Raw genomic sequence first — 27,873 nt, 5'->3', positions numbered from 1 at the left:
CTCCCAAGTGGGCATGACCGCGCCACCTATGATAAAGGGAGTCGCGTTCCCTTACACTTCTTCTTACACTCTTGTTTTCACTTCTTACTTATTCTTGTTCTTACACTCTCCCTTATGCTCTTTACGCTCTTGTTTTTCTTTGTTTTCTCTCTACGCTGACGAAGCCGACTCTTCCAATAGACTCTCAAAAGAAGACAGACCTTCGTTGAGAACTAGCAGGGGAAGCCTTGTGTCAGTTAGCATTGCAATACAGAAACTAAAAGAGTAAACTGTTGATTAATTGTCAGTAATCTTTTTTTTTTTTCATTTGTGTTCGTTGTTTGTAGCCCAATCCAAGTTTAATTTTACGACTGATCAAAGCAGTTGAAACTTATTTTGGCCAGAATAAGAATCACCGCTGAAATTAAGTGAAAATTGTGAAATTAATATTAGCTATTTACATCAGAGTACATCGCTTCTGAGGATCAGAGGAAAACAGCGCGCTTCTTTGCAACATTCTCCCTCACTCCGGGAAAAGCCAGCCAGGCCAGCAGTTCTCTGTGAAGGGAATCCCAGACTGACCTCACACTGTCTAAGGACGCTGAAAGTGGCTGACTCATCCTGGAGGGAATCTCCTCACCAACCAGCCTACCTCCAGCTGTGACAAATCAAGCACCGGAAGAACGGAGATTGAAAATCTGCTGGACCCATCGGCTTGGTGATATCAACGACAAAGTGTAAGAAAGCAAGTAAATTCCTCATTCTCAGAAGCTGATGCCGAATTAAGTCTCTTGATAAATTTATACACTAATTAAATCATTTAGCAACACATTCTTAACAAGTTATATAGCCTATCCAACTATTAAATTCGAACTGGTTTCACCTGAGTTTATTCCGTGAGATTTTGATGATTGTGCTATTTTTATCAAACTATTATCTTTCCTTTTAATAAAGTATTTCCATTATTTGAAATAATACAGTGTGTGGAGTTTGTTCCTTGAGAGTCTGAAAATCCTGAGAACTCATCCCTAGCGTTGACAGTATTTCAATCTCTGATATATTAGTAATATTTTTGTCATTTAATTCAGTAATAATAATAATAATTATTATAAGTGATAATCACCATTAAATATAACTAACTTAAATACTGTTACTACGCTACAAATGTCTAAAAATACCATCTATTATATGTATATATCTATTTGGCTTGATGTGTAGAAAGAGTCTTTATGATTCATGTCAGACCAGTAAGAGCCAGGACAAAATGTATTCGCTGATGTAAGGTGAGCCAATCAAAATGCAGCTGGCAGAATCCTGCAGTGCCAGATTCATGCACTGATGAAAGACTCTCCATCAACGTGTGGACAAAGCATCAAAGGCTGAGACATGAAGTGACTGATGATTGAATACTAAGCTGGTGTAATCTAATACAAATCTAATACTCAGATTTGAGATGGGTCCATTTGCAGAAAAACTGTAACAAAATGCAAAGCAAAAATCTGAGTCAAAGACTGAGCAAAAAAGTTCAAAAAGCAGTAGAACAGCAGGGTAAGATCCATAATCAGAGTAAAATAAAACAGAAAAAGAGCTGAACAGAGCCAAAACACACTCACTAAACAGCTACACAGGAGCTGACCACACTTCACACTGAAGGTAGGAGTGGAGGAGTATGTAATGATGAAGCTGACTTGGGGGAAGGTGACGTGCAAGGGGTTTGACTGAAAGGTTGTAATTAAAATGGAGTTCTTACTCAGTGGAAGGAGACCCTCGCTGACCACGCAGAGAAACACAGGCAGAGTACCTTTGTACTTTTGAGTTATTATTGATAATATTAATGTTTTAACATTAAAGTAATCATTTTACAAAAAAAATATTGAAAGTCAGAAATATTTATGCAGAGGAAAGTGTTGAACACGTCATTGGTAACTTACTGGTGTTTGTAGATGAGACGGTGCTGTTGGCGGTGTTTGGAGTGATGGTGTTCACATCTGAGAAAGGACAAAAACGTGTTAAACAAACACGGAAATCTAATAATCTTTATAAAACTACTGCTGGAAAACACAGACAAACCATTTTAAAGACAAGCACAGCACCTGCACAGTAAGCTGCATAACAGATGTTTGGACTGACAAACTCATAGACGTAATAGTTTCCTGGGCAGGCTTTGACTTGAATTGATACAGACCACTGGCAGCAGTTACTCCAACTCCCACAGACCTCACGAGTGACTATTCCGTCTGTGATCTGAGGGTGAGAGCCGTTCAGCCACAGAGGAGCATCAGTGCCACATGTCCGTGGATTAACACAGCTCTCTGGCATACGGACACTCATCCCGTAATACAGCAGCCGGTACCAGCCATTCCAGGTGAAGGACTGATCACAGATCTGCAGTCCAGTCGCATTGGTGCCTCTCCAGGGTTGATCCAGAGAAGTGTAGTTGTTGCAGGGATCAGCTTTTGGTGAAAAAAAATATACATAAATGATAAATAGGCATACTTTTTTTCTACTAATTTACACAATGTGAACTGCACAAGATAACTCAGTACCACTTTAAAACATAACTACACATACACAGGTTTATATATAATTTAGACAGCTGTTTACAGTCTAATTAATAACAATGCAATAAACACCTTAATTATCATTAATAATAATTTTAACACAGAGATAGGAAGCATAACAGTGACTGCTTTTTACATAATAGTGAAAATGTCTGGCAATAAATATTTCAAGGTAAATAATAACCCAATGTTAATGTGAATTTAGTCATTTTATATGTTAAGGTGCATCACATTGTCATCAATGTGTAGTGGAGGATGGATCCAGATCAAGAAATGAAAAATTCTGTTTTATATAAAAGGAGAAGACGGGACCTGCATTCCACAGAGTGTGTGTGTGCTGAAAGACTATGCATCCCCACACACACGCACACACACAAACTCACGCACACACCTATATCTGATAGCGAAGGCTAAGCAGAACACTTTCCAGTGACCCCCAGGATAACACTAAGTGGTACCCCCAATTTTATGACCCCATTAAGCCTAAAAGATCAATCAGAGCCTTGGAGACCGGGATTAAAAACCCAAGCGTTTATTACCTCCAGCGTCGGACTGGCGAACAGCTATCTTATCACAAAATCAACAGATGGCCCCAGGACTGCCTAATGGTGACCTCTCTCAACCCGAATTCTAACCAGACAAACAGCGTGGACCAACAGTGCCCCCAAGTGGACATTTGCGAAATCATTTTTCGCCCTCTCTCCCTCTAACAAATTATCATCTCGGATGCATATGTTTCTGCTGAAACTAAGCATGTATTATGCAATGTGTTATTAATGTTATCCGCTGTTATTCTCAGGTGACTGTCTACTAACTAACCGAGTGATGTGAATTACTGTTTTAATCATGAGGAAAAATTCCTATCTCCATTTAAAAAAATTAATTAATCTCTAACATCTAGAATAGTTGATAATATACTCGATATATATATATATATATATATATATATATATATATATATATATATATATATATATATGTGTGTGTGTGTGTGTGTGATAAAATAATCCAGTATACTCATTAAGATATATTCAATATGTATGAAGTATTTTTATTCATTGAGGTTATGTATTCGCCCAGAAAAAGTGATCTTTTTCTTTCTCTGGAACTTGAGACGGTCACGTGGACTCCCCAAACCCAGGAACCAATCAGTGGACGGAAACCTCCCAAGTGGGCATGACCGCGCCACCTATGATAAAGGGAGTCGCGTTCCCTTACACTTCTTCTTACACTCTTGTTTTCACTTCTTACTTATTCTTGTTCTTACACTCTCCCTTATGCTCTTTACGCTCTTGTTTTTCTTTGTTTTCTCTCTACGCTGACGAAGCCGACTCTTCCAATAGACTCTCAAAAGAAGACAGACCTTCGTTGAGAACTAGCAGGGGAAGCCTTGTGTCAGTTAGCATTGCAATACAGAAACTAAAAGAGTAAACTGTTGATTAATTGTCAGTAATCTTTTTTTTTTTCATTTGTGTTCGTTGTTTGTAGCCCAATCCAAGTTTAATTTTATGACTGATCAAAGCAGTTGAAACTTATTTTGGCCAGAATAAGAGTCACCGCTGAAATTAAGTGAAAATTGTGAAATTAATATTAGCTATTTACATCAGAGTACATCGCTTCTGAGGATCAGAGGAAAACAGCGCGCTTCTTTGCAACATTCTCCCTCACTCCGGGAAAAGCCAGCCAGGCCAGCAGTTCTCTGTGAAGGGAATCCCAGACTGACCTCACACTGTCTAAGGACGCTGAAAGTGGCTGACTCATCCTGGAGGGAATCTCCTCACCAACCAGCCTACCTCCAGCTGTGACAAATCAAGCACCGGAAGAACGGAGATTGAAAATCTGCTGGACCCATCGGCTTGGTGATATCAACGACAAAGTGTAAGAAAGCAAGTAAATTCCTCATTCTCAGAAGCTGATGCCGAATTAAGTCTCTTGATAAATTTATACACTAATTAAATCATTTAGCAACACATTCTTAACAAGTTATATAGCCTATCCAACTATTAAATTCGAACTGGTTTCACCTGAGTTTATTCCGTGAGATTTTGATGATTGTGCTATTTTTATCAAACTATTATCTTTCCTTTTAATAAAGTATTTCCATTATTTGAAATAATACAGTGTGTGGAGTTTGTTCCTTGAGAGTCTGAAAATCCTGAGAACTCATCCCTAGCGTTGACAGTATTTCAATCTCTGATATATTAGTAATATTTTTGTCATTTAATTCAGTAATAATAATAATAATTATTATAAGTGATAATCACCATTAAATATAACTAACTTAAATACTGTTACTACGCTACAAATGTCTAAAAATACCATCTATTATATGTATATATCTATTTGGCTTGATGTGTAGAAAGAGTCTTTATGATTCATGTCAGACCAGTAAGAGCCAGGACAAAAGTAAGTGCTTATACGTAGATGTACAAAGAGCCAATCAGAATGCAACTGGCAGAATCCTGACACTGAGTACAGATTTGTGCACTGAAAGTATCAGACTCTACATCAACTTGTGGGCAGAGCGTCTGAGACTCATATTGGGATATGTCCATTTGCAGAAAGACTAACAAAATGTAAAGCAAAAAAAAATAAATAAAAAATGCAGGTCAAAAAGTAGTAGAGCAGAAGGGTAAGATCCTAAATCAGGGTCAAATTAAACAGACAAAAAAGAGCTTTACAGAGCAGTTACACACTCAGTAAACAGCCACACAGAGTGGAGGAGTCTGTAATGATGAGGCTGACTGGGGGAAGATGAAGTGCAGGGGGCTTGACTGTAAGGTTCTAATGGAAATGGAGTATTACTCAGCGGAAGTAGTGGCCACGCAGAGAAATACAGAAAGAGTGTATTTGTATTTTTGGTTTATTACTGATAATCTCTTAAAATGAAAGTTATAAAATCATATATGCCTTTAAAAAAATTTGAAAGCTAGAAATATTTACGCAGAGGAAAGTGTTGAACATGTCATTGGTAACTTACTGGTGTTTGTAGATGAGACGGTGCTGTTGGCGGTGTTTGGAGTGATGGTGTTCACATCTGAGAAAGGACAAAAACATGTTAAACAAACATGGAAATCTAATAATCTTTATAAAACTACTGCTGTAAAACACAGACAAACCATTTAAAAGACAAGCACAGCACCTGCACAGTAAGCTTCATTACAGACGTTTGGACTGACAAACTCATAGACGTAATAGTTTCCTGGGCAGGCTTTGACTTGAATTGACAGAGACCAGTAGCAGCAGTTAATCCAACTCCCACAGACCTCACGAGTGACTATTCCATCTGTGATCTGAGGGTGAGGGCCGTTTAGCCACAGAGGAGCATCAGTGCCACATGTCCATCTATTAACACAGCTCTCTGGCATACGGACACTCATCCCGTTATACAGTAGCCGGTACCAGCCGTTCCAGGTGAAGGATTGATCACAGATCTGCAGTCCAGTTGAATTGGTGCCTCTCCAGGGTTGATCCAGAGAAGTGTATTTGTTGCAGGGATCAGCTTTTGGTGAAAAAAAAATATACACAGATGATAAATAGGTATACTTTTGTTCTACTAATTTACACAATGTGAACTGCACAAGATAACTCAGTACCACTTTAAAACCAGACTACACATACAAAGGTTTATATATGATTTAGACAGCTGTTTACAGTCTGATTAATAACAATGCAATAAACACCTTAAATATCATTAATAATAATTTTAACACAGAGATAGGAAGCATAACAGTGACCGCTTTTTGCCTAACAGTGAAAGTGTCAGGCAATAAAAAATCTAAGGTAAATAATAAGCCAATGTTAATGTGAATTTAGTCATTTCATATGTTAAGGTGCATCACATTGTCATCAATGTCTAAAAATATCATCTATCAGTGGTTAATGGATTGTTGGTTGTTGGTTGTTAAATCATTAAACTTATTAAAAAACATCTGATGAAGTTGACAGGCTTAATGTTGACTGATGGAGAAGACAAAGTGAGGTCATTATTTGGCAAGGTCTGTGATTTAACAATGTGGATGGATGTGGGTTCACTATCTTGCAAACAACCTGTCACTGATCTATCTATCTATCTATGTGTTATACATGATAATTAATGACTTTTATTGTGTTTACAACCTAATTAGTAACCGTAAATAACAGATTGTAAACCATTTATAAAAGGCGTAGTCTTATTCTGAAGTGGTACAGATCACTCTTACTAAACCAGGGGTTATTTAATTATGTTACAAAATATTTGACAAAACCTGAGCCAAACACCTGCTCTCCTTTCTAAACTAAATTTAATTCTGTTTACTGCTGTGTTTAGAGTAAACACTTAATGAATAACTATTCACTCTTTAACTGTGAACATAAACTGTATTAGTCTGGTTTGCTTTAGGTCTCACTTACTTAAATCTGCAGCCATGCCTTTAGTGATGGTAGTTAGCAGGAGCAGGGGGACCCCTAGTGGAGAGATTTAAGAACTGCTGAGTAATCATTAATACAGCTGTGTGTAAAACACACACTACATTATACATTCATTCATTCATTCATTCGCTGTCTATCTAAAGACTCATAACTTCACACTGACTCCTGTCTAAAGACTCCTATCTAAAGACTCCTGACTTGATTCTGACTCCAGCCTAAAAACTTGACTTCACTCTGACTCCAGTCTAATGTCTCACAACCTCACCCTGACTCTAAGCTTAAGATTCTTGACTTGTCTCAAACTTTTATTTAGTGACATTTGAATATCTCTGTAAAGTCATTCTGGTGGCCTTTAGCCAACACTTAAATATATGCACTGCTTTAACTGCTTTTTTTTGTTTGTTTTATTGAGTTTTGTTAACATAAATAATATAAGTGTAATAAGAGTGTTGTTTCAAGACAAGTTCTTGTCTAACCTGAACTCAATATATTCCATTAAATACAAAAAAAAGCAAAAATAATTTTCTGGCATCTCAGTTATTTGTACTGGATGACGCCATTTTCTCATTGATTTGCTTTCTCCCTCCCACTCGGACAAGAGGAATTTTACTGGAGAAGACTACTTCAGTTTGCTCCAGGCACGTCTTATTGTGGATAAGGCACAACAAAGCTACCAGGGTGAGGGTTATAACTATTTTCATGACCCAAAGTGGTTTATTTTATTGGTGTGTTTAGGTTTGCCCGTTTTTCTGTTGTGTTGATGGTCTGTGTGTGGTATGGCTAAATGCCTAATAATTCTGTATAGGATAAGATGGACCCTTGCAGCTTTTAAAGACCAGTAGAGGTCTTATAGGGACACACCCACTGTAGAGTGGGTGGAATCCAAGTAGGGAGCATGTGATCCCCAGGGGAAGATAAAAGGGAGCACACCAGTGGCGGATGCTGGTCTTTTAAAGAGGGGAAGCTCAATTTCGGCCTGCATCATAAAATGTGTCAGTTTTAATACGTAAATTCTACCCTCCGTTCCTTTTCAAGAAAATGATCTGTGACCCTGTCGTACCAACAAGGCGTCTTTTCCAGGGACTTGACTAGTGTCCTCTCAATGGCCAGCAGAGCTAGGCTGCTTAAACGGCCTTGGCCCATGTGAAGTGTGTCCGTCTGTGAGTGCTTTGTGACGGCGGAGGGGCTCAGCAGCACCCGCTGGACAGAAACTGCGATAGAAGTCAGAAAGAGTGATAGAAGTCAGAAAGAGTGATAGAAGTCAGTCTCCAAACACAAGCAGCTACAAAAAAAACCACCAGCAATAGAAGCTCGATTTGTCACTAGTCGTTTTTAACAAAGAAAATGCCGCTAAGAGGTTTAAGAAAGTCTGGTTCAACTCAGAACAGAATGAAAATGTAATGCTCCCTCGGATCTTTACACCAAAGGGTCGCTGATTCGCTCATTTCGCTGTCAATCAAAAAGGGATTCAGCCTCAGACAGATCATCCAATCATCATGCAGAAGCTGAGCGTCCGGGCCAGCCGAGGCCAGCCCACTGCCCAATAGACCGATGGGCGGGACAAAGCCCAGCATTTATCCAATCACTCGTCTCGTTTCGCTGCACTTCGCTGCTTCGCTACTGAACTCTGTGGACGCTCAGCGTCCTCACTGTTTAAATCACTGTGAAGGGAATGATTGAGAGGAAAGCCGCGTCTTTACCAGTGATAAGAAGCTGATTCTGAACAAAAGTTGAGCGCGTTGTAGTAAATATTTATTCAATGACATGTACACACAACAGTATATATTTGATCACTTATTTTTTTACATTTTAGGGGAAGCTGAGCTTCCATTGCAGTCTTAGAGCAATCGCCACTGGAGCGCACCTAAGTTAGTTCACTTCCACCTTGTTCAAACGACGGACGGCGGGAGTTGTCTGGTGCGTTGCGGCCGCTACTGGGAGAACTTGGTCTGTGTACGTGTGCTGGTGCCTGGGGCCTATCACTTGAGAACTAGAGAAGCGCAGGTAGCTGAATCAACGGTATGTCGCTGGTTATTATTTCTCGCGCTGAATGCAGCTGTTGGGAAATGGGGCCTATCCGGTGAGAGTTTCTTAGCTGTGGGTGAATGTGACTACTTTGGTGTAGGTTGGTGTGCAGTGACATTAGCAGCGGCTAACTGGTGCTGGGCTGATGCCGCTTGTATGTCACTTAGGTTTATTGTGCTCCCTACCGTTGTTGTTCGTCTCTGTTTTATCAGTGTCTATGTATCATGCAGGTTGGAGGGCGTTCGTGTTGCTTGACTGCCGCCTACTGATACATTTTGTGTCTACAGAACGTTGGTATATCAATCATATTGACAACAGCAGTGTCTTTTTATTCTGGTATGTCATTTAATATTGGGGTACCATGGTGATGGCATATGGGTTTACATTCATGAACATGTGTGGATGTATTGATATGGATTATTATTATTATTATTAGTGTATGTATATATAAAATTGAAATGGTGATATTGTGTATAAAGATATGGGCACAAGTCACAAGCACTGTATGTGTGGGTGTGGGCCATATGCTTAAGGTGACGTACTGACACTGTTGGCTATGTTTGTTATTGTGTATTTTAGTATACTGAATTATATTTTGTGATTATGGTTATTTCTGTGTCGCAGTCACACAGCTCCAGGGACCTGGAGGTTGTGGGTTCGAGTCCCGCTCCGGGTGACTGTCTGTGAGGAGTTGGTGTGTTCTCCCCGTGTCCGCGTGGGTTTCCTCCGGGTGCTCCGGTTTCCTCCCACAGTCCAAAAAAAAAACACACATTGCAGGTGGATTGGCGACTCGAAAGTGTCCGTAGGTGTGAGTGTGTGAGTGAATGTGTGTGTGTCTGTGTTGCCCTGTGAAGGACTGGCGTCCCCTCCAGGGTGTATTCCCGCCTTGCGCCCGATGATTCCAGGTAGGCTCTGGACCCACCGCAACCCTAAATTGGATAAGCGGTTACAGATAATGAATGAATGGATGGTTATTTCTTTTATAGAGTGGGGCTGCAGCCAGAAGTGCTGCAGGCCACTGTTTTTCCCTCCCATGTGTCCCACGTTTTTTTTTTTTTACATACGTGGACATTGTATTAGCTGAGCCACTTGTTACCATTTTACAAATGAAAAGGTTTTATTAATACTGTTTTGGGGTTTAGGCCTTAATGCCGTTAGCTGTAACGTTTTGTGATAGCATATCATAGGCCGTTTTTATGTAGTTGCACCCAGCAAGGTGCTTCTTGTTGTTTTTAGTTTTCTTTTTTTGTTTTGTGGTCAAGGGGTGGGTCACCCTAGGTGCTCTGGTTGTGCTCCTTTTGGAGGTGGTTTACTGTGGTGCTGTCATCTTGCTTTTGATGACCGTGGTTTGATATTGGTTTTGCGTGGTAGTGTTATTGACTGCATGACTAGTGTGCAAATCAAAGGGCTCTGTGGGTTGGGCACTTCCTTGGCCATATATTCTGTTGGTCTGTGATATGTTACTTGTTGTCTATATATATATATCAACTTAAACTCCATACAGCTTTTTAAGAGTATCTACAGCATTAAGTGTTTTTTTTTTTTTTAATTAACTGAAATAAAATTTGTATTAAGACTTGGCATTCTGATTGATACACGTGTGTTGTTGTCTGGCCCTCACACTCATTCGGTTGAGTGGCCTAGCAAGGGGTCCCCTTTCCCATAATATAGGGGTGCCGTAGTCGATGTATTGAATACCATGGTTGTGCACAGTGTTAGCCTTGGGGTGTCCGGGGTGTGGTCTCCCCCCACCACTCACGTAGCCTGCAGCCGACCCTGGCACATGTGTTTGGTGGATATAGGCAGAATTAGGCATAATAAGCTAGCTGTCCTTAACTCTGTAAGAGACAGTGTTACAAGCGCTAAAAACACTCATGACCCTCAGGTGCTTTTGTAATTTAATTACTTACTCGCTTTGAGACTTAAGGCGCAACAATTTAAATAGAGGGAGAGGGAAATGGAGGAGAGAGAATTTAAGTTTCTGTTACTGTTTTTGTGAATAATCTCATGTTCTTGTATCATTGTTTAAATTGTCTCACATTCAATTGAAATGGCGCCTTATAACTGACATTTATACCACATACAAAATGTTTTTACTGTTTCAAGCATGTGAGATGTGATCACAGTACGGAATAAAAGTAATCATACTGTTGAATATTTGTTCATGGTGACATTTATTAAGTTCATATTATATAAAAATGCTTTTTACTGTCTGTCAAAGTAATCACCATACTCAAAAAACTTTATTGGATCAATGTAATTTTACCAGAAGTTGACACAACTCAAAAAGACTGTCGCAAAACGTTTTTTTGACCCAGTGCTTTATTTTTTAGAGGGGAAGTAACAAAGTTGTAAATCCAAACAACTCCACACACTTATATTACTCTCACTTGAACAATGAATGTTCACTTCCATCTACTCTATAGTTATATGGGGTAAGAATGTCATTCTAAAAGTTCTGCCAAACCAAAGAAGCAGACTTCACCCTGTGTGTTTAGTTCCGTGACCCTGTAAACTGTGAACATTGTAAAAATCACATTTTTGTAAATATTACACATCACTGACAACTTTACCACCTGGTTTTATTTTCTCCAGTGAGACTCTAGTTTGTTAAAAAGAGTACAATTAACAAAATAAATAAAATCAAATATGAAAAAAAGGTGAAAGTCTGTGACCGTGTCCATAAGAAGACTTCATACTATTCATTAATGATCACAGACATAAATAAGAAAATGCACTATTTCCATTCAGAAATATTCATTACAGAAATAAAAATATCACTTGTAATATGAATGTTTTTTTTTCTTCTTTTTTACATTTTTCAAAACCAAATGATCAAAACACTACTCACATGTCCAAAGATTCATTATATTTCTATTCATTTTCAACAACAATTTGAGGAAAGGGAGATAGTCGTAGTTTATTATTTTCCTCCAGGCTGTTACAGGTTTTCATTAGATGTAATTTATTTGCATTATATTCTTCCTCTGGATGCTGGGGGTTTTACATTTAACTGACAACCAATCCTCTGCATCATAAACAAATGACATGGTTTGGAAAACAGGAATTTTCTGCTGGTTTGATGCACCCTCTCTATAGAGGACACTGTTCTGTGATGAACATTTACATTTGTGAGTGGGTCAGTCAGGTTTGTGAAATCATCAGGAAAGTCAACAGTCACAGCATGAGCGCTGAGACCAGCCACAGACTCCAACCACATTAAAAAGCTTCTCTATGGACAGAACAACTCCTGATTATATGGAATATGATTTAATGTCTCCCCAAGCCACAGTGTACCTGAATTATTGAACTTTAGACATGCTGTTACCCCCTCACACAAACACACACACACACACACATCAGCCACAACATTAATATCATCTCCTTGTTTCTACATGCACTCCCCATCCTCTCAGCTCTACAGACCATACAGGAGAACACTAATGATACCATTTCAGACACTAATAGAGTTGTTGTTCTGCATATTTGTTTCACCCTCTTTCAACCTGTTCTTCAATGATTAGGACCCCTTCAGAGCAGGTATGGTTTGAGCAGTGGATCATTCTCAGCGCTGCAGTGACACTGAGGTGTTGAAGGTGTGTTAGTGTGTGTTGTTCTGGTATGAGTGGATCAGACACAGCAGTGCTCCTGGAGTTTTAATACCTCTCAGTGTCACTGCTGTGAGAAGAGTGGTACGCCGTGTTCTCCCTCTGTTTTTTCTGAGGAAACTCCCATAATTCACATAAACATATGTTTGTAGGTGGATTGTTGGTGCATATGTGTTCACAGGTGTGAGTGGGTGATGGCCTGGTGTCCTTTCCAGGGTGTGCTCCTACCTTGCACTCTGTGGTTCTGTGTAGGCTTCAGACCCAGTGAGACCCAGAAGACAATAAAGTTAATAGAAATGAAGTGAACAGTGTCTCATAATGTATTACTAGATTATTATGTTATTAAATACAGTTTACTTTTTGAGACGAAGCATAGCTCTTAAATATGCTCTAAGATCTAAAAATAACAGATGCATGATTTTCTTCACTTTCCTGTTTTAACTAATTCACTTTAAATCACTAACTTTAACATGCTCTATAAACAGAACAATTAATGCTGTATTTACAATTGATTCCTGTAGAGAGGGGTGTCCATCCATTAATTTACTGTAACCACTTAATCAGTTTCATGGTCACAGTGGGTTTGGAGCCTACACAGAATCACACTTTGGGCAGATCACCAGTCTATCACAGTTCTCAAAAAAGTGCCAAGGAGACTCGGGAGGAAAAGTTTGAATATTTCTGCAATAACACAACAACAACAGCATATTTTAAAACAAAATTAAAATTGTGGACTGGAATTCATAAGTCTGACAGTGGAAGGGTAGGTCTTGTTTCTAAAGTTCTTTTTCACTGATCCTGTCTCTCTCCAATGCCCTGTTTAATAAAGAGTAACTGCCCTGTGTCCTGCTGATAGTGGTTTATTTGTCAGTCAGCCACGAGGCCTTTCCATTAAGAATCTTTTCGATGATTTCATGCCCCTGTGCATTATTACTGATATTACTGAATGAGCATAATACCTGTACAGTACAGTGCTGTTAAACACCAGCTCTTACTTAGTGTTCCCTTAAAACAACAGTATGTTCCCCTCAGCAATCCCTCTTGATAAATTTTACTGTTTACTGTCTTTGTAAAAATACACTTCACTGAAAGGTTCAGCACCTGACACTTCTCCAGTGAGACTCTAGTTTGCAAAAGGCAGTAAAATCAAACAATGGCTAAGTCAAAAAAGCTAAGAGGTCCATGACATCTTCCTCACATCTGTGAAAATGTCCTCTAATATCTTCTTTGTTCCACTTCTTAAAAATGTAAATAAATCAAAGCAGTACTCACATGTCCAAAGATTCTTTACATTTCTATTCATATTCAACAGTCAGAGGAAAAGAGCATATTCACATCGTCAGGCAGCAGGTTGAGTGTGTGTCTCCTGGCTGATCCAGGTTTAAAAGTAATTTATTTGCATGTAATATATAGTGGAACTTTGACTTTAACAGTCAACCAGTCTTCTTCACCTTAAACAAACGATGTGGTTTTAAAAATGTATGAATGTCCTGCTGTCTGATGACCCTTTTCTACAAAAGGACACTGTACTGTGATCAGTGATTACATCAGTAAATGTGTCAGACTGACTTTCTGCCAAATCATCAGAGACATCACAGAACAGGTACATGGCGGGATTAAATGTGATAGTAAACACATGACCTGCCACTGGCATATACATGGTTCTTGTGGGGATTGTGGTGTGGGGGGCTGCTGCTGCGCATATTTAGTGGAGCAAGTGTTTGGGCATGGGGCACTTTCAGCAGGGAGGGGGGTGGTGTGTCTGCACTGTGAGTGAACCTGACACATCTCATCCTCAAGCAAATTTTATTTTCAAGAGATGATGTTAAAAAAAAAATCATAAAACAAGTGTATGGACTGTGCATACAGGATTATGGCTGCCAGCGCCACACCTAACACTGTGTATCAGTCACAGCAGTGCCGCTGGTGTTTTTTGAACCCCTCAGTGTCTCTCACGCAGTGTTGTCTCTCAGTTTTGCATGGTATTACATTATTAAGTTCTTAATTGACTTTAAAATATATCTTCATGTATTAAATTATTAATTCTTGATTTTGGCTAACATGCACAAAAATATGTGCTGTAGTTCAAATGGCCCTCTGTAGAGAATTTGTTCATTCACTTAATAAAACAAATCTTTTGAGGGGTGTCCATATCATCACTGTCCAAAGAAATACATGCATTTTGTACGTTTACTACATTATTTGAACAAAGCATCTATCCTTCACACTGTGATAATTTCATGAATGAACCGATAGAAATGCGCCAAAATTACTCTATGGATAAAACCTTTTTTACATTGACTTCCACTGAAAGCTGTGAACTTGCTATTTTGGAGATACATGTTTTCTTTAGACAGTGATATTTTTGTTCACTTGTTAATTAACTGTAACCACTTAATTTTCAGGGTCACAGTGGGTCTGGAGCATACCCGGAATCACAATCTGGACAATTTCACACTTTCACCTTCCCCACAGACAGAAACCTGAGGCAGGGTTTGAACACAACCCCAGAACCCTGGAGCTGTGCAGCCACAGTATATTTGAATAGAAGAAAATGTACTCAGATTATATTTTAGTTTATTTCCAGTACATTGTGTTGATGTTCTTATTTGCTAAATAAATAAATCTCAAATGTTGCCCTTGTCTATTATGAGGCAATCATTTACAACTTGTTCCATAAACAAATAACATGGTTGTTAAATTAGTGTTGATTTCAGAAGGCTTGGAATTGCTCTTGACCAGACAATAGCAGGGGCTTCTTTCTGTTTTTACTAAAAAATGTTCTTGGTGTGTACAAAAATATTGTTCCTTTCTCTAAACCCACAATCCCCAGGGATTAAGCTTAGTCCTGGACTACACAGCATTTTGAATTGTGATTTTTCTATTAAAAGAAGGATATAGTTCGGGACTAAGCTTCAAACCAGCCCTTAATGTATAGTCTCCTCTTGTACTGTCAGTTTGCTCAAAACCTCAACCTCAGTGATTTCTGAGATGATTCCTGTAGAATTCATTGACTGTTGCTAGGTCTCATCTGAAACTTAAAGGTGATCTTGCATTTGCAGTTTATGGAACATTCTGTCGTCCAGTATTTGTGAAGCCCCATCTATCTGCATTTTTAAATCAAGTCTAAAACCCCACTTATAAAAACTGGCACATGTACAGCAGGGAGGCACGGTGGTGCAGCAGGTAGTGTCGCAGTCACATATCTCCAGGGACCTGCTCTGGGTGTCCCTCTGTGAGGAGTGGGGTGTGTCCGCGTGGGTTTACTCTGGGTGCTCCGGTTTCCTCCCACTGTCTGAAAACACGTTGGTAGGTGGATTGGTGACTCAAGTGTCTGTAGGTGTGAGTATGTTGCCCTGTGAAGGACTGGCGCCCCTCCTGCCTTGTGCCTAGGCTCCAGACCCACCGTCACCCTGAACTGGATAAGGGCTACCAACAAGGAATGAATGAGACATGTACAGTGAGAAACCATGGTAATATTTTTTTTTGTTTTAGTGCCTGTTGTATTGTTTCCTAACACCATATCTGGGATTTCTCTTTGTAATCAACTGTCATTTTAATCCATGTTTACTCTATTACATGATTTGTCCTATTACATGATTTTACTCTATTACATGATTTTTTTTAACTCAATTATATATATTTTAACTCTATTACCTATATATAGTTATTTTCTCATGTGTAGGTGATATGCTGATTCTATGTGCTACATTTAGGTACATGCACGTTGTTTAAATGGTGCTTCATGAATAACTCTTATTAATAATCTTTTGTTTATTGATGGTTTGTGTATTGACAAGATCAATGACTCTTTTACAAGTAATCTCTGTAAGTCGTCTCTTTGGTGTTTGGTTAAAGTCACATGAATTGTCACTGGATCCCACAGTGTCCAGGGAGCAGAGCAGTTCCAGGGAGAGCAAAATTTGTCTGTGTTTTAGGGTGTGTTTAAGACTGTGTACAGTCATCTATGGTTTGAATAAAATGAAACCTGGTGCAATTGCTCTGTTAGTGCGGTTAAAGGTGTGAATGTTCTCTTTCAAACTCTGGTGTGCACCAAACAAGTGGAGCGACACAGTCTGAGCAAGTGCGTCGGTTTCTAAAGGAACTCTGGTGCAGTTTGTTTCAAGTATAAATGCCACACAAACTGAAGGCATGTGGAGCTCACCCAGAATCACTGGGCACAAGGTGGGAACACACCCTGGAGGGGGCACACACTCACACATTCACTCCCACACATATATATGGATGCTTGAGTAGTCAGTCCACCTACCTGCATGTCTTTTTGAATAGTAGGAGGACCCTGAGGGTCACCAGAGCCCCCTGAGGGAACCCAGGCTGACACAGGGAGAACACAACTCCTCACAGACAGTCACCTGGAACTGGGCTCAAACCTACAACCTCCAGGACTCTGGAGCTGTGTGACAGAGACTCGACCTGCTGTGCCTTTCTGAATTAAGATTAGGAAATGTTTGTCAAAATTATGTAATTCAGTAAAAGAATACTTTTTTTTTTTAATGACTGGCTAATCTAGCTCATCTGTAGCTTCAGCCTTGGTTATTTCTCCAGGTGTGTTTTAAGATTAGATTTAAATAGCAATAGAGATGTTGACGGTTGAATTTCTAGAGGGAGGGAGTTCCTTCACAATGTCACAAATGTTATATGCAATAAAGAAACATCAGCAAAAAATGTACAGTGAGTCATGAGTTCCAGCCGCTACAATTTTGCAAATTAACTTCAAATGAAGTAGTCTGCTGTGATCAGGGGTGGAATCAAAACAAAGGAGACAGATTTCAGTGGGTTTTTGCTTTGATCTGAATTGTCTTTACAGTGGTTTATATAAAAAACACTTTATAGCAAAAAGATTCAGTATTTATTTGTTGGGTGTTCTTCAGGATTTCTGGTCTATACAACTTTTTTTAGGTTTTAGCTGGAAAGTAAATAGATTCCTTGTGTTCTCTGACTTTTACACTGTGCTGTATAAGTGTACATTAGTCTACACATGTATAAAAGTTGAAGTGGTGCTGGTGTGAAAACTAAAGAATGCTCCTAAAATGGGGATAGTAGAGCAGGGGAAGTGTGTGTGAGGGTGTGTGTCTGATAAAAGCACATTTTTTTGTGAGGTCAGTCCAGTGGTCTGTCACTGTGCAGTAGGTATGATCCAGCCGAAATGTGATATTTTAGTAGAAAATAATAATAATAATAATCTTTCCATGCTCTTTATTTTTGGCATTTTGATATTCAAAAATTCTAAATTTTCCACCTGGTTCTTTTGCAATATATGTGTGTTTTTTCAAAATTTTGGCCTTTTTCATTCCAAAATAGTCAGAATGTCACTCACATTGAGCAATCTAATAGAAAACTTTATTACATTTTAGGGCATGTATTTTGTATTCTGTAGTTGAATGTGTTAAGTTTTTCTAAATGGTAATTAATCATTTAAATTAAAAACATCAAAACTAGACTGAGGTATTATAATAATAAGTCAAAGTATAAATAACTGTATATTATTTATCTCCACTTCACATTTATCTCCCTCAAAATTACAAGAAGGTTCTAGCATTTTAACTTTTTGTTTTGATTATATTTTTAATGGATAAACACTACAAATATGTAATTTAATTGTGCTGATCTTGCATTGATTCTTTGGTTTTACATTTATTCATTCATGATTAAAATCTTCAGTCATAAGAAGGGACAATGTGATTTTTTTTTTCTATCTATAAATATCCTTAAAATATACCAAACTACTGTACCAAGATATATAATCAGGCCAGTAAAATTACTGGAGGTAGACAAATATCATTACAAAATTTATACACCCAATCAATAACAAAAAAAGGCAATTCAAGTTTATAATGACCCTATCCACTCCTTTCACTCATCATTTCAGCTTCTGCCATTGGGCAAGAGACTTAAGGTCCCACTAGCCAGGAAAAATGGGTATAAAAAATTGTTTGTGCCCCCTGCTGTGAACATCTTGAACAAGGACATAAAACATCTCTGTACATAGTCTACACAGCAAATTCTCCAGTTTTAATTGAATGCTATAAGTGTTAACTTAAGACTGAGAATATTAAATTATTACACTAACTGTGTTAATTTCACACTAATAGTGTTGATTTAACATTGGCGGATTTACTGTGTATATATATTGATACTGAGCCAATTGTTTCAGGTATTGTTGTGTACCTTATTGTTGGATGTGTTTAAGTGCCAGATTGGCAAAGACAAATTTCCATTTGTGTAAACTTAAAGGACAATAAAGTTTTATCTATCTATGAAGTATAATAAGTATACAGAGAAATGTAAGGGTAAATAATCCATTAAAGCTGAAAAAAATCATAATATGCTAACTGGAAGCAAGATTATAACCTGATGCTGTGGTGTCCTTACTTTCAAATTTTTTCGGACTCTGGGCCACGCAGAAAGCTCTCCACCACTTCCTATACAACTGCCTCACCTGCATGAGATGAGAATAAGAATAGGTAAATTGTAATCAAGAATTTATAGTACACTTAAATAAATTTGTAACTAATAAAGTTCAGAGGTTTACATGACTTCTATTCTGGAATATAGTAGTGCAGGATTTTTAACCATTTTTACAGTGCAAGCCACTTTTGTGGGGTAAGAAATGTCTAAGCAGATGTCCAGAGACATTTGCTTCTGAGGTACAACAGGTAAAGAGGTTGAGGGCACAGTGGATGATGAAGATAAAGATGCCTTGCTGGGAGTTGAAGAACAGAAAAATTATCTCCAACACCTCACTGTGGTCTGTAAAGAAACCCAGGACCCAGGAGCAGCCGAGGATGATAAACTGGACCATTGTTTTCAGGAGCACACTTTTAAAGAGTCGCTGGTCACTTTCAGTGCGTTTGATATTCAAGATTTCACTTTTCATTCCTTTCAGGGAGAAGATTATGATGACTAACATGATGATGAAGAGAATCATATTTACCTGGAAAGTAAATATTAATATATATATTTGCTCTTTATCATGTTTTTCTAATGTTATAACAGATGAAAAATATTAGGATATACGAAAACAAATAATCCATTCAGAGCCTACTGTGGATGCGAGCAAATATCAGCAAAAAACAAAAAAAGATAATGGCACTGACCCCAGTTCAAGTGGAAATATTGGCATCACTTGAGAATCAGTTACTGACATGTTTTACTCACGTGCTGATACACTTTACAAAACACCATGAGAAGGAAATTTAACTTAAGCTATTTTTGTAGCAAGCTTTTATATACCCTGTGAAGACCTACATTGTTACTCCAAAAGTATAGTCTTTCATTGATGATGACATAAAACTTGCAAATTTACATGTCAATTGTTGTAATAAACTATTTTTTTTATTGTTTTGCTCGTTGTATTAAAAAAAGCATTCTACCAAAACAGGATATCCAGAATGATTGCAGAAACTAGAGAACCTGAAGTGTTTGTTCAAGACTGTGGTACTTACAGCCAGAATGAAAATAACAGGTGCCAGAAAACTTCACAAAAAGCCCCCGTTTGTCTTAAGCCAGCATCTACAAAGGAAAAATGCATAAACCCCAGTGTATTAACTTTAAAAAAAAAAAGTACACTTAACCTGTCATAGACAATTTTAATCCTGATTTTAAAAAGCACACTTACATTTCACTGCCTTATCCTTCATGAAAAAGCCCAGCAGACACACCCACTCCAACCAGAGGAACAACATATCCAATCACAACCAGCCTCTTGTGCTTAATCTCCTCCTGCTTTGACCTGATCTTTGTGAGATTCCACACTTGGATGAAGAGCAGCACAGCTTCAATGAACAGCCACACAAATGCAGAGAGGAAGAGGAAATGTAGAACACCTGTCATCACTGCACACAATTCCTGCAGACAAAGAGTGTGCTTCAGTCTTATGCAACTGACAGGTGGTCCAGCATTCCTCAAGTGCCTTGGGATCAACGTCCAGAGCAACACTAACATCAAATGAGACTGAGATACTGTAGGTATAAGTTTTTAAGTACATTGGTATTTGAGTGTCCTGTACAGTCTCTTAATACAATCTGACTTGGATTTTCCAAAATTCAAAGTTTTACTGCTGGAAGAATTCTATGCTCCTGAAATAATTTACTGAAATCATCACCAAGGAAGGGGGATTGATTTTATGTACATTATTCATGCTGTAATGATCTTTAATATAAACACAATGCTTAACTGATAGAGCTGAAGCCAGGTCAGAAGATTTCAATTTCATCAAGCAAACATTGGATAAATGGTTTGATAAATGGAAAATATTATAATGTAAACCTCATGAAGAAGTGGAAATAATGGTTTCATAAATGGCTGTGATGATCCAGAGTGTAGAAGGAGCTGGTTTTGAACCAGGAATTGACTGCCATGCTCCAGCATTTTGTTTGCCTTAAAGATGACCCATCGGCACAGGCCTTACTGAGTGTCAGATTAACTGATGAAATTTATTTCATACTAAATTGAATTGCATCGGTTAATTTTTTAAAGCCAGATGGATCACTATGGATCTGCACTGACTTCAGAAAGATCAGTGCACTGCCTAAGGGTGATGCCTTTCTAATGCCATTGATTGATGAACTGTCATGCAATTTGCACTTCATGAGGCACCAGAAACCTTTCTACAACAGATCAGCCTCTAAGATATCAGTGTAAATTAGCTATGACATAGGAATCACCTCTAGCAAGGTACATTTTAGATCAGATGTTCATCTGAGAGGTGAGGAGAGAAGATAGAGGTGCTAAAATGAAAGCATAAATATTTGAGAAACTGTGTGAGCAGAACCTGTCTAATCCTACAGTTACTTCTTGCCATATAAATGACAGTATTATGTTTATTTGGAACAATTCTTACCAAAATGATGACTGAGTGATGTTTTTTAATAACTTAAATATAATGAGCTCCTCCATTAGTGTTTTTTTCCCAAAAGATTTCTGATTCTTTGGCTTTATTTACGTATTTATTTATTTTAGAATATGCACTGATTTTTCACAATGTTAATATATTTCAAGTGAATAGAATGTGTGTGGTGCACTATATTCATATACAGACCAGCTGGTTGGGAATATGTGAAATGTCTCCACTCCACTCCACTCCACTCCACTCCACTCCACTCAACTCAGGGTCTATGCTGAAACAGCCCAGGTGGTCATATTCACTGCAAATGTGGTGTATATACATTGAAGAAAAGAAGGAGGGTTTGTTGCATTGTCTTGTACCCTATAGAGAGCTGTGATATGCATGGTCACTCTGTGGTGAAAGTCCTCAGTAGTAGCCATACTGGCTAACAGATGGAGGAGTAAAACAGTGATGATTTGCATTGTTCTATAAGGTAATTAGTGTGTACAAATGTTTGTGTGGAGGTCTGTGCATAAAGTCAGTGCTTGGTATGTGGAGTGTTTGCCCTTGGAAACTGACTATGATTGAAAAACAGAAAATACCCACCTGTGGAGGTTTAGTAAAATGGAGGAATCTCTGTGTGAGCAGAAAGAGGAGTTGGGCGTGCAGCAAGTTTAAGCACAGGTTGATTAGAGCTGTGTTGGACACTTTTGGAATTCGTTGACAAAAGGCAAAAGTCAACACAGCCAAGCTCAGGAACACCAGCCCCACGACCACGGCTATGGTTTCTACCACATCCATCACAGTATTACTCTGAAAAACAACACACAAGAACCTGTTATAAAATCCCAGTCTTTCATTGTGTAAACACTCCTAGTGATCAGGTGTCTGAGGTGTTTGAAGAGATGTTAAATGGTAGAACTTGGTGTACTTGGTAGTATTTACAAAAGATGATGTTTGAGACAATGTGAGAACAGTAGTGACATGTATATGGAAAAAAATATATAAACATATCTAATTTGATTTTCTCCAGATAAACTACAGGGTGGGCTTTTTATATGGATACACGGGTGGGCCATTGATATGGATACACCTTAATAAAATGGGAATGGTTGGTGATATTAACTTCCTGTTTGTGGCACATTAGTATATGGAAGGGGGAAAACTTTTCAAGATGGGTGGTGACCATGGTGGCCATTTTGAAGTCGGCCATTTTGCATCCAACTTCCAAGAGGTTCAAGTTACGTTAAAACCAAGCACACCATTGTTTTTCTTGTGAAATTCCCAACAAGTTTGATGTGTCACAAAACAAAAGTTGGATCCAAAATGGCCACCATGGTCACCACCCATCTTAAGAATTTTTCCCCCTCCCATATACCCCTCCCATGTGCCACAAACAGGAAGTTAATGTCACCAAGCATTCCCATTTTATTAAGGTGTATCCACATAAATGGCCCACCCGTGTATCCATATAAATGGCCGACCCTGTATATAATTTACCTATGTATAGTCAGTTGTATTCTACCAACCCAGAGGAAAGAAAAGTAGAAAAGGAGATCTCCTTAATGTCTCAGCAGTTTCTCCTAGACAACAACAAGATCAGATGGAAAACCAAAGGAGACTTTAGCATAAGTCTCCTGCTGCTAAAATATGTCTCCTGAGACTAAGACCTCAGTGATCTCACAAGTGTCTCCTCTGGAGTTTTAGTGGAGATCTCAGTAAAGTGTCTAACTGGGCTCAGATTTGCCAGATGAACTACACCCTAATCTGTCCTTTATCCCTCTCTTTTTTCTCATGTCTCATTTTTGTCTCTTTCTTTTTATCCTAAGGAACTTCAGGAGAATCTTCATTTTGTCTTCTGAGCAAACTATAAGCAGTAGAATTTTCCTGCATGTGAAGATTTCTTAAAACAAGAGCTGAAATATCCCGGCTGGCCACACACAGAATTTGCAAGCTGTGACATATATCAATTTGATTATTAAAGTTTCTCAAATATAAAGTAACAAGTGGGTGGGTCTCCATGATGAGAGCAAAGCTTGAGAGGTGAACACAGGAGCACACACTGTGACTGTTGTTGGACTGGAGGAGTTCACAGCCATCTGCAACCCACTCAGTGTTATTCCAGTACTCACAGGACAATGTACCCTGGCGTTCTGATCCTCGGTCACTGAAACTGGCTTTTGGAACATGTACCATTAAGATCAATTTCCTAAACAAAAAATAATAGTATAGTTTTAATACCATGCTGAATCTGACCAGAAAATCCCTGCCTGTGCCTGTGTTCATCTTCAAAAATTGAAGAAAGTCACATCCCTCTCTCCTGCAGATTATGCAGCTGTCTCTGTCTCTTTCTCTCTCTCTCTGTCTCTGTCTCTGGTTCTTGTGCCACTTTCAATCCTCTTGCACCTGTTCAAATTTATCTGATCCACCGATAATGAATACACCATTTTATGACTGGACAGTCCCCCAAAGCCTCACCATTCTTCTCCTATTCTTCGCAAAATGCACCAACTTACTCTCAATGCTTTCTGAACTAAATATTGTGTCTTCACCTGTACACGCAGAGCTTTTTCAAAGCACCATGATTGGTCCGGTTATGTCCTTTTACTTTTTACCAACCACCGCATCAGCTCCATTGGCTTTGTCACCCAAAACTCTTTGGGCATAAAGTGTATCATTATTAATCTCACTGCCCTGCTCGGATACACCTTGGCATTCATCACTAGCCTTGTGCCCTGCCCTGATTATTCTCTTTACTATGCCACCATCTATAATGTCATCACACACATTGAGTTAGCTGGAGGCAGCACCTGGTTGGTTTAAGCTGATATTGTATATGCTTTTAATATAGGTGTTCAGAGTCTGCTGGGATGGCAGTTTCTATGTCACTGATCACCTCACTTTCAGTTGCAGGAATAGGCCCAAATTTTCTGACACCCTCCTGTTGGACCCTCCTCAAAATATATAGACTACCCTCTGTGCTCCACCTCCATTTACATTTAAGGCATTGAGCTGAGGCTCTTATCCAGAGAAACTTACAAATGGAACTTGACATTCTTTTATATTTTGGGAGTTCAGCTTCCTCACTCAGTTTACAGCTCCAGGTAGTGGTGCAGTCACACAGCTCCAGGGTCTGTGAGGAGTTTGGTGTGTTCTCCCTGTGTCTGCATAGGTTTCCTCTGGGTGCTCCGGTTTCCTCCCATGGTTCAAAAACACACATCGGCTGGTGGACTGTTGACACAAAGAAGCGTCCATAGGTGTGAGTGAATGTGTGAGTGTGTGTCGCCCTGTGGAGGACTGGTGCCCCCTCCAGGGTGCGTTCCTGCCTTGCGCCCAGTGATTCTGGATAGGCTCCGGATCCACCGTGATCTGAACTGGATAAGCGGTTACAGACAATGAATCAATCAATGAAAGTTAGTCAGTGAAAACATTGGAATACATTTCAATGGATCATTTGTCAGTTAAATAAAAGTTCAAGAAAATTAGCAAATCACAGAAAAAAAATTCCAAGCTTTTCTAAAAATGAGGTTGTACTTTGCCGGAAGAATAATCTATTGTTTGAATAAGGAAACAAATTATTTTGCCTAATTGTATAAATACTAGCTACCCATTGGAAAAATCACCATCCAAACATTAAAATACTAAAGCTGTACCTGCACAGTAAGCGGCATCACAGAAGTGTGGATTGAAAATCTCATAGACGTAATAGTGTCCTGGGCAGGCTTTGACACGAATTGCTGTGGATCTGTAATAACAGCAGTCATTTCCTGAATTCCCACAGACCCCACGAAAGACTATTCCTTCCTCGATCTGAGGGTGAGTGCCATTCAGCCACAGAGAGATATCAGTGTCACATCTGGATTCATTAACACAGCTTTCTGGCGTACGGACACTCATCCCATCATAGAAGAGCCGGTACCAGCCGTTCCAGTTTATGTTGTCATAACAGTTGTATCCTCCAGTCTAATTTTCACAGCAATCATAACTGGGCATACTAAAAGCAACTGTCAAGAGAAACAAAATCATGAGAATATCAATATATGTGAGAATAATTACTTCATTATATTTAATTCATTCATTTCTGTAAGCGCCTATCCAGTTCATGGTCGCTGTGGGTCCAAGGTGGGAACACAGCCTGAACGGGGCACCAGGGCAACATATGCTCATACACTCAACCCCATGGACACTACCTGCTGCAGCACTGTGCCGCCCATATTTCAATTTATTTAATTTAAATGGAAAACATTCTTGCCACAACCACAAATGAGCACAGTGAAACATCTGTGACATCCTTTGGTAAAAAACTACAAGAATTAAACCACACAACTGCTTTCGCCCATGTGTAAACTTCCCTGTTCACGGCTGGATTCGGAACCTGTTTCTTTAAATGATAACGTGCGTGTTTGCACAGCAGTCAGGTGCAGAAACTCTTTTTTTTTTTAGCTATTTTCACTCAATTGTCTTTCCACTCATTTCTCATTTTCTCAGATTTTACTCAGCCCCCCAGCAGATGTCCTAAAGCACTAGAAATGTCATTCATGTTCAGTTTCTTTCATTGGTGATGTTAGTGAATAGAATTCTCTGTACCCATGAGTTGAGGTGTTTAAAGGCTTTACAGAGTATTGCTTCCTCCTCTGTCAACATGTAGGTAGGTGTCTATAACTTCTGAGCCTGTGCCCACTTGTGGATGTTTTACTTAACACCATGCCAATGTAGAGGGGAGGCAATTCATAGAGCACCTTTCATACACAAGGGCAATTCAAAGTGATTCACAGAGTCAAAAGAAACAGTAAAAAGATGTTAAAAGGCATAAAAGGCATTTAAAACAATTAAAATAGGGAAATTAAAGGAAAAAAATATATAAAAGGCGTTTAGATTACTTACGTTCGACAATAATAATAAAAAACACTAAAATGCCATTACAGAATGAAAAAGGAAAAGTATTTTAAACAGCTGTAGATGCTCAAACAGCAATGCTTTCAGTCTTCATTTAAAAGTGTCAGGGCTCTTCTAATGTTCCTAGTCTTGTTCTGTTTCAGAGTGGTGCAGGAGCTAAATGCTTCTTCTCCATGTTTAGTTTTGACCTGAGGCAGAAATAACTGACTAGTTCCTAAAGATCTGAGAACTCTGCTCGGCTCATATCTCTGTAGCAGATCTGATAAATACACTGGTCCTACACCATTAAGACATTTATAGACCAGTAATAACACCTTAAAGTCTATTCTGTAACAGACTGGTATCAAGTGTAAGGATTTGAGGAATGGGGGTGATGTGATTTCTCTGAGTGAGACTCTGGCAGCTATTTTGAAGCTGTTTAATTGTCTTTTTTAGAAGTTCAGTTAAGAGACCATTACAGTAATCAATCCTGCTAGAAATAAAAGCATAGATAACTTTCTCCATGGTTTAGTCTAATTGCAGTACTCAAACAAAATAATTGTTTTTTCAACTGCAGATAGTTGTGTCCCATCCAGTTAGTGATGTGTTCAAGGCACTTACACAATGAGTCAAGTAATTTGGGGACAGGTTCAAATAAAAAAATAAAAAGTATCGTCTGCATAGCTGTGATAAGAATAGCCCATAGTCATGTAGAATCTGGCCAAGAGGAAACATGTATTAATTTAATAGCAGTGGACCAAGAATAGAACCCTGGGGGACACTACAGGTCACTGGCATGTTCTCAGAAAAATTATTTTCTATTTCTACAAAGTAGTTCCTGCCTTCCAGGTAAGAAACAAAACCACTTTAGAACTGTTCCTGAGAGTCCAACCCAGTTTGCGAATTTATCTATAAGAGTTTTATGGTCAATGGTAACAGTGGGAGGACTGAGGTCAAGAAGAAATACCTTTCCAGCCTCCGTATTTAAGCAAATGATACTAATCACCTTAATTAGAGCAGTCTTAGTGCTGTGATTAGACCAGAACCCAGACTGGAATTTGTCTAGGCCACCGTTTATGGACAAGAAGCTAGTGATTTGCTTGAAAAACTTTTCTCAATGATTTTGCCAATGAACAGTTACAAATTGGTCTATAGTCACTTATCTGTGATGATTTTAAATGTAGGGCGGCACGGTGGCGCAGCAGGTAGTGTCGCAGTCACACAGCTCCAGGGGCCTGGAAGTTGTGGGTTCGATTCCCGCTCCGGGTGACTGTCTGTGAGGAGTTGGTGTGTTCTCCCCGTGTCCGCGTGGGTTTTCTCCGGGTGCTCCGGTTTCCTCCCACAGTCCAAAAACACACGTTGCAGGTGGATTGGTGACTCGAAAGTGTCCGTGAGTGTGTGAATGAATGTGTGTGTGTCTGTGTTGCCCTGTGAAGGACTGGCATCCCCTCCAGGGTGTATTCCCGCCTTGCGCCCAATGATTCCAGGTAGGCTCTGGACCCCCCGCGACCCTAGAATTGGATAAGCGGCTACAGATAATGGATGGATGGATGGATTTTAAATGTTT

General features: G+C 39.0%; 2 protein-coding genes across 2 annotated transcripts in view; both read right to left on the bottom strand.

Moving 5' to 3' along the window:
• LOC136677597 (adhesion G protein-coupled receptor E3-like) overlaps positions 1 to 27,873 on the bottom strand; it is a 159,269-nt gene that overhangs the window by 67,338 nt on the left and 64,058 nt on the right. The window lies entirely within an intron of this gene.
• On the bottom strand, positions 465 to 13,925 carry LOC136687615 (uncharacterized). The gene is made up of 7 exons (XM_066662120.1): positions 13,856 to 13,925; positions 6,933 to 6,986; positions 5,683 to 6,042; positions 5,521 to 5,577; positions 2,073 to 2,432; positions 1,911 to 1,967; positions 465 to 637 (listed from the first exon to the last, which is right to left on the bottom strand). Exons 1-7 carry the CDS (start codon positions 13,884 to 13,886, stop codon positions 465 to 467), a joined length of 1,092 nt encoding a protein of 363 aa, XP_066518217.1. The 5' UTR covers positions 13,887 to 13,925.

The sequence above is a fragment of the Hoplias malabaricus genome, chromosome 2 (genome assembly GCF_029633855.1).
Source record: "Hoplias malabaricus isolate fHopMal1 chromosome 2, fHopMal1.hap1, whole genome shotgun sequence".
In the NCBI taxonomy this organism is placed as follows: domain Eukaryota; kingdom Metazoa; phylum Chordata; class Actinopteri; order Characiformes; family Erythrinidae; genus Hoplias; species Hoplias malabaricus.
Note: the sequence above shows the minus strand (reverse complement) of the source record. Positions and strands in the feature narration are given on the sequence as shown.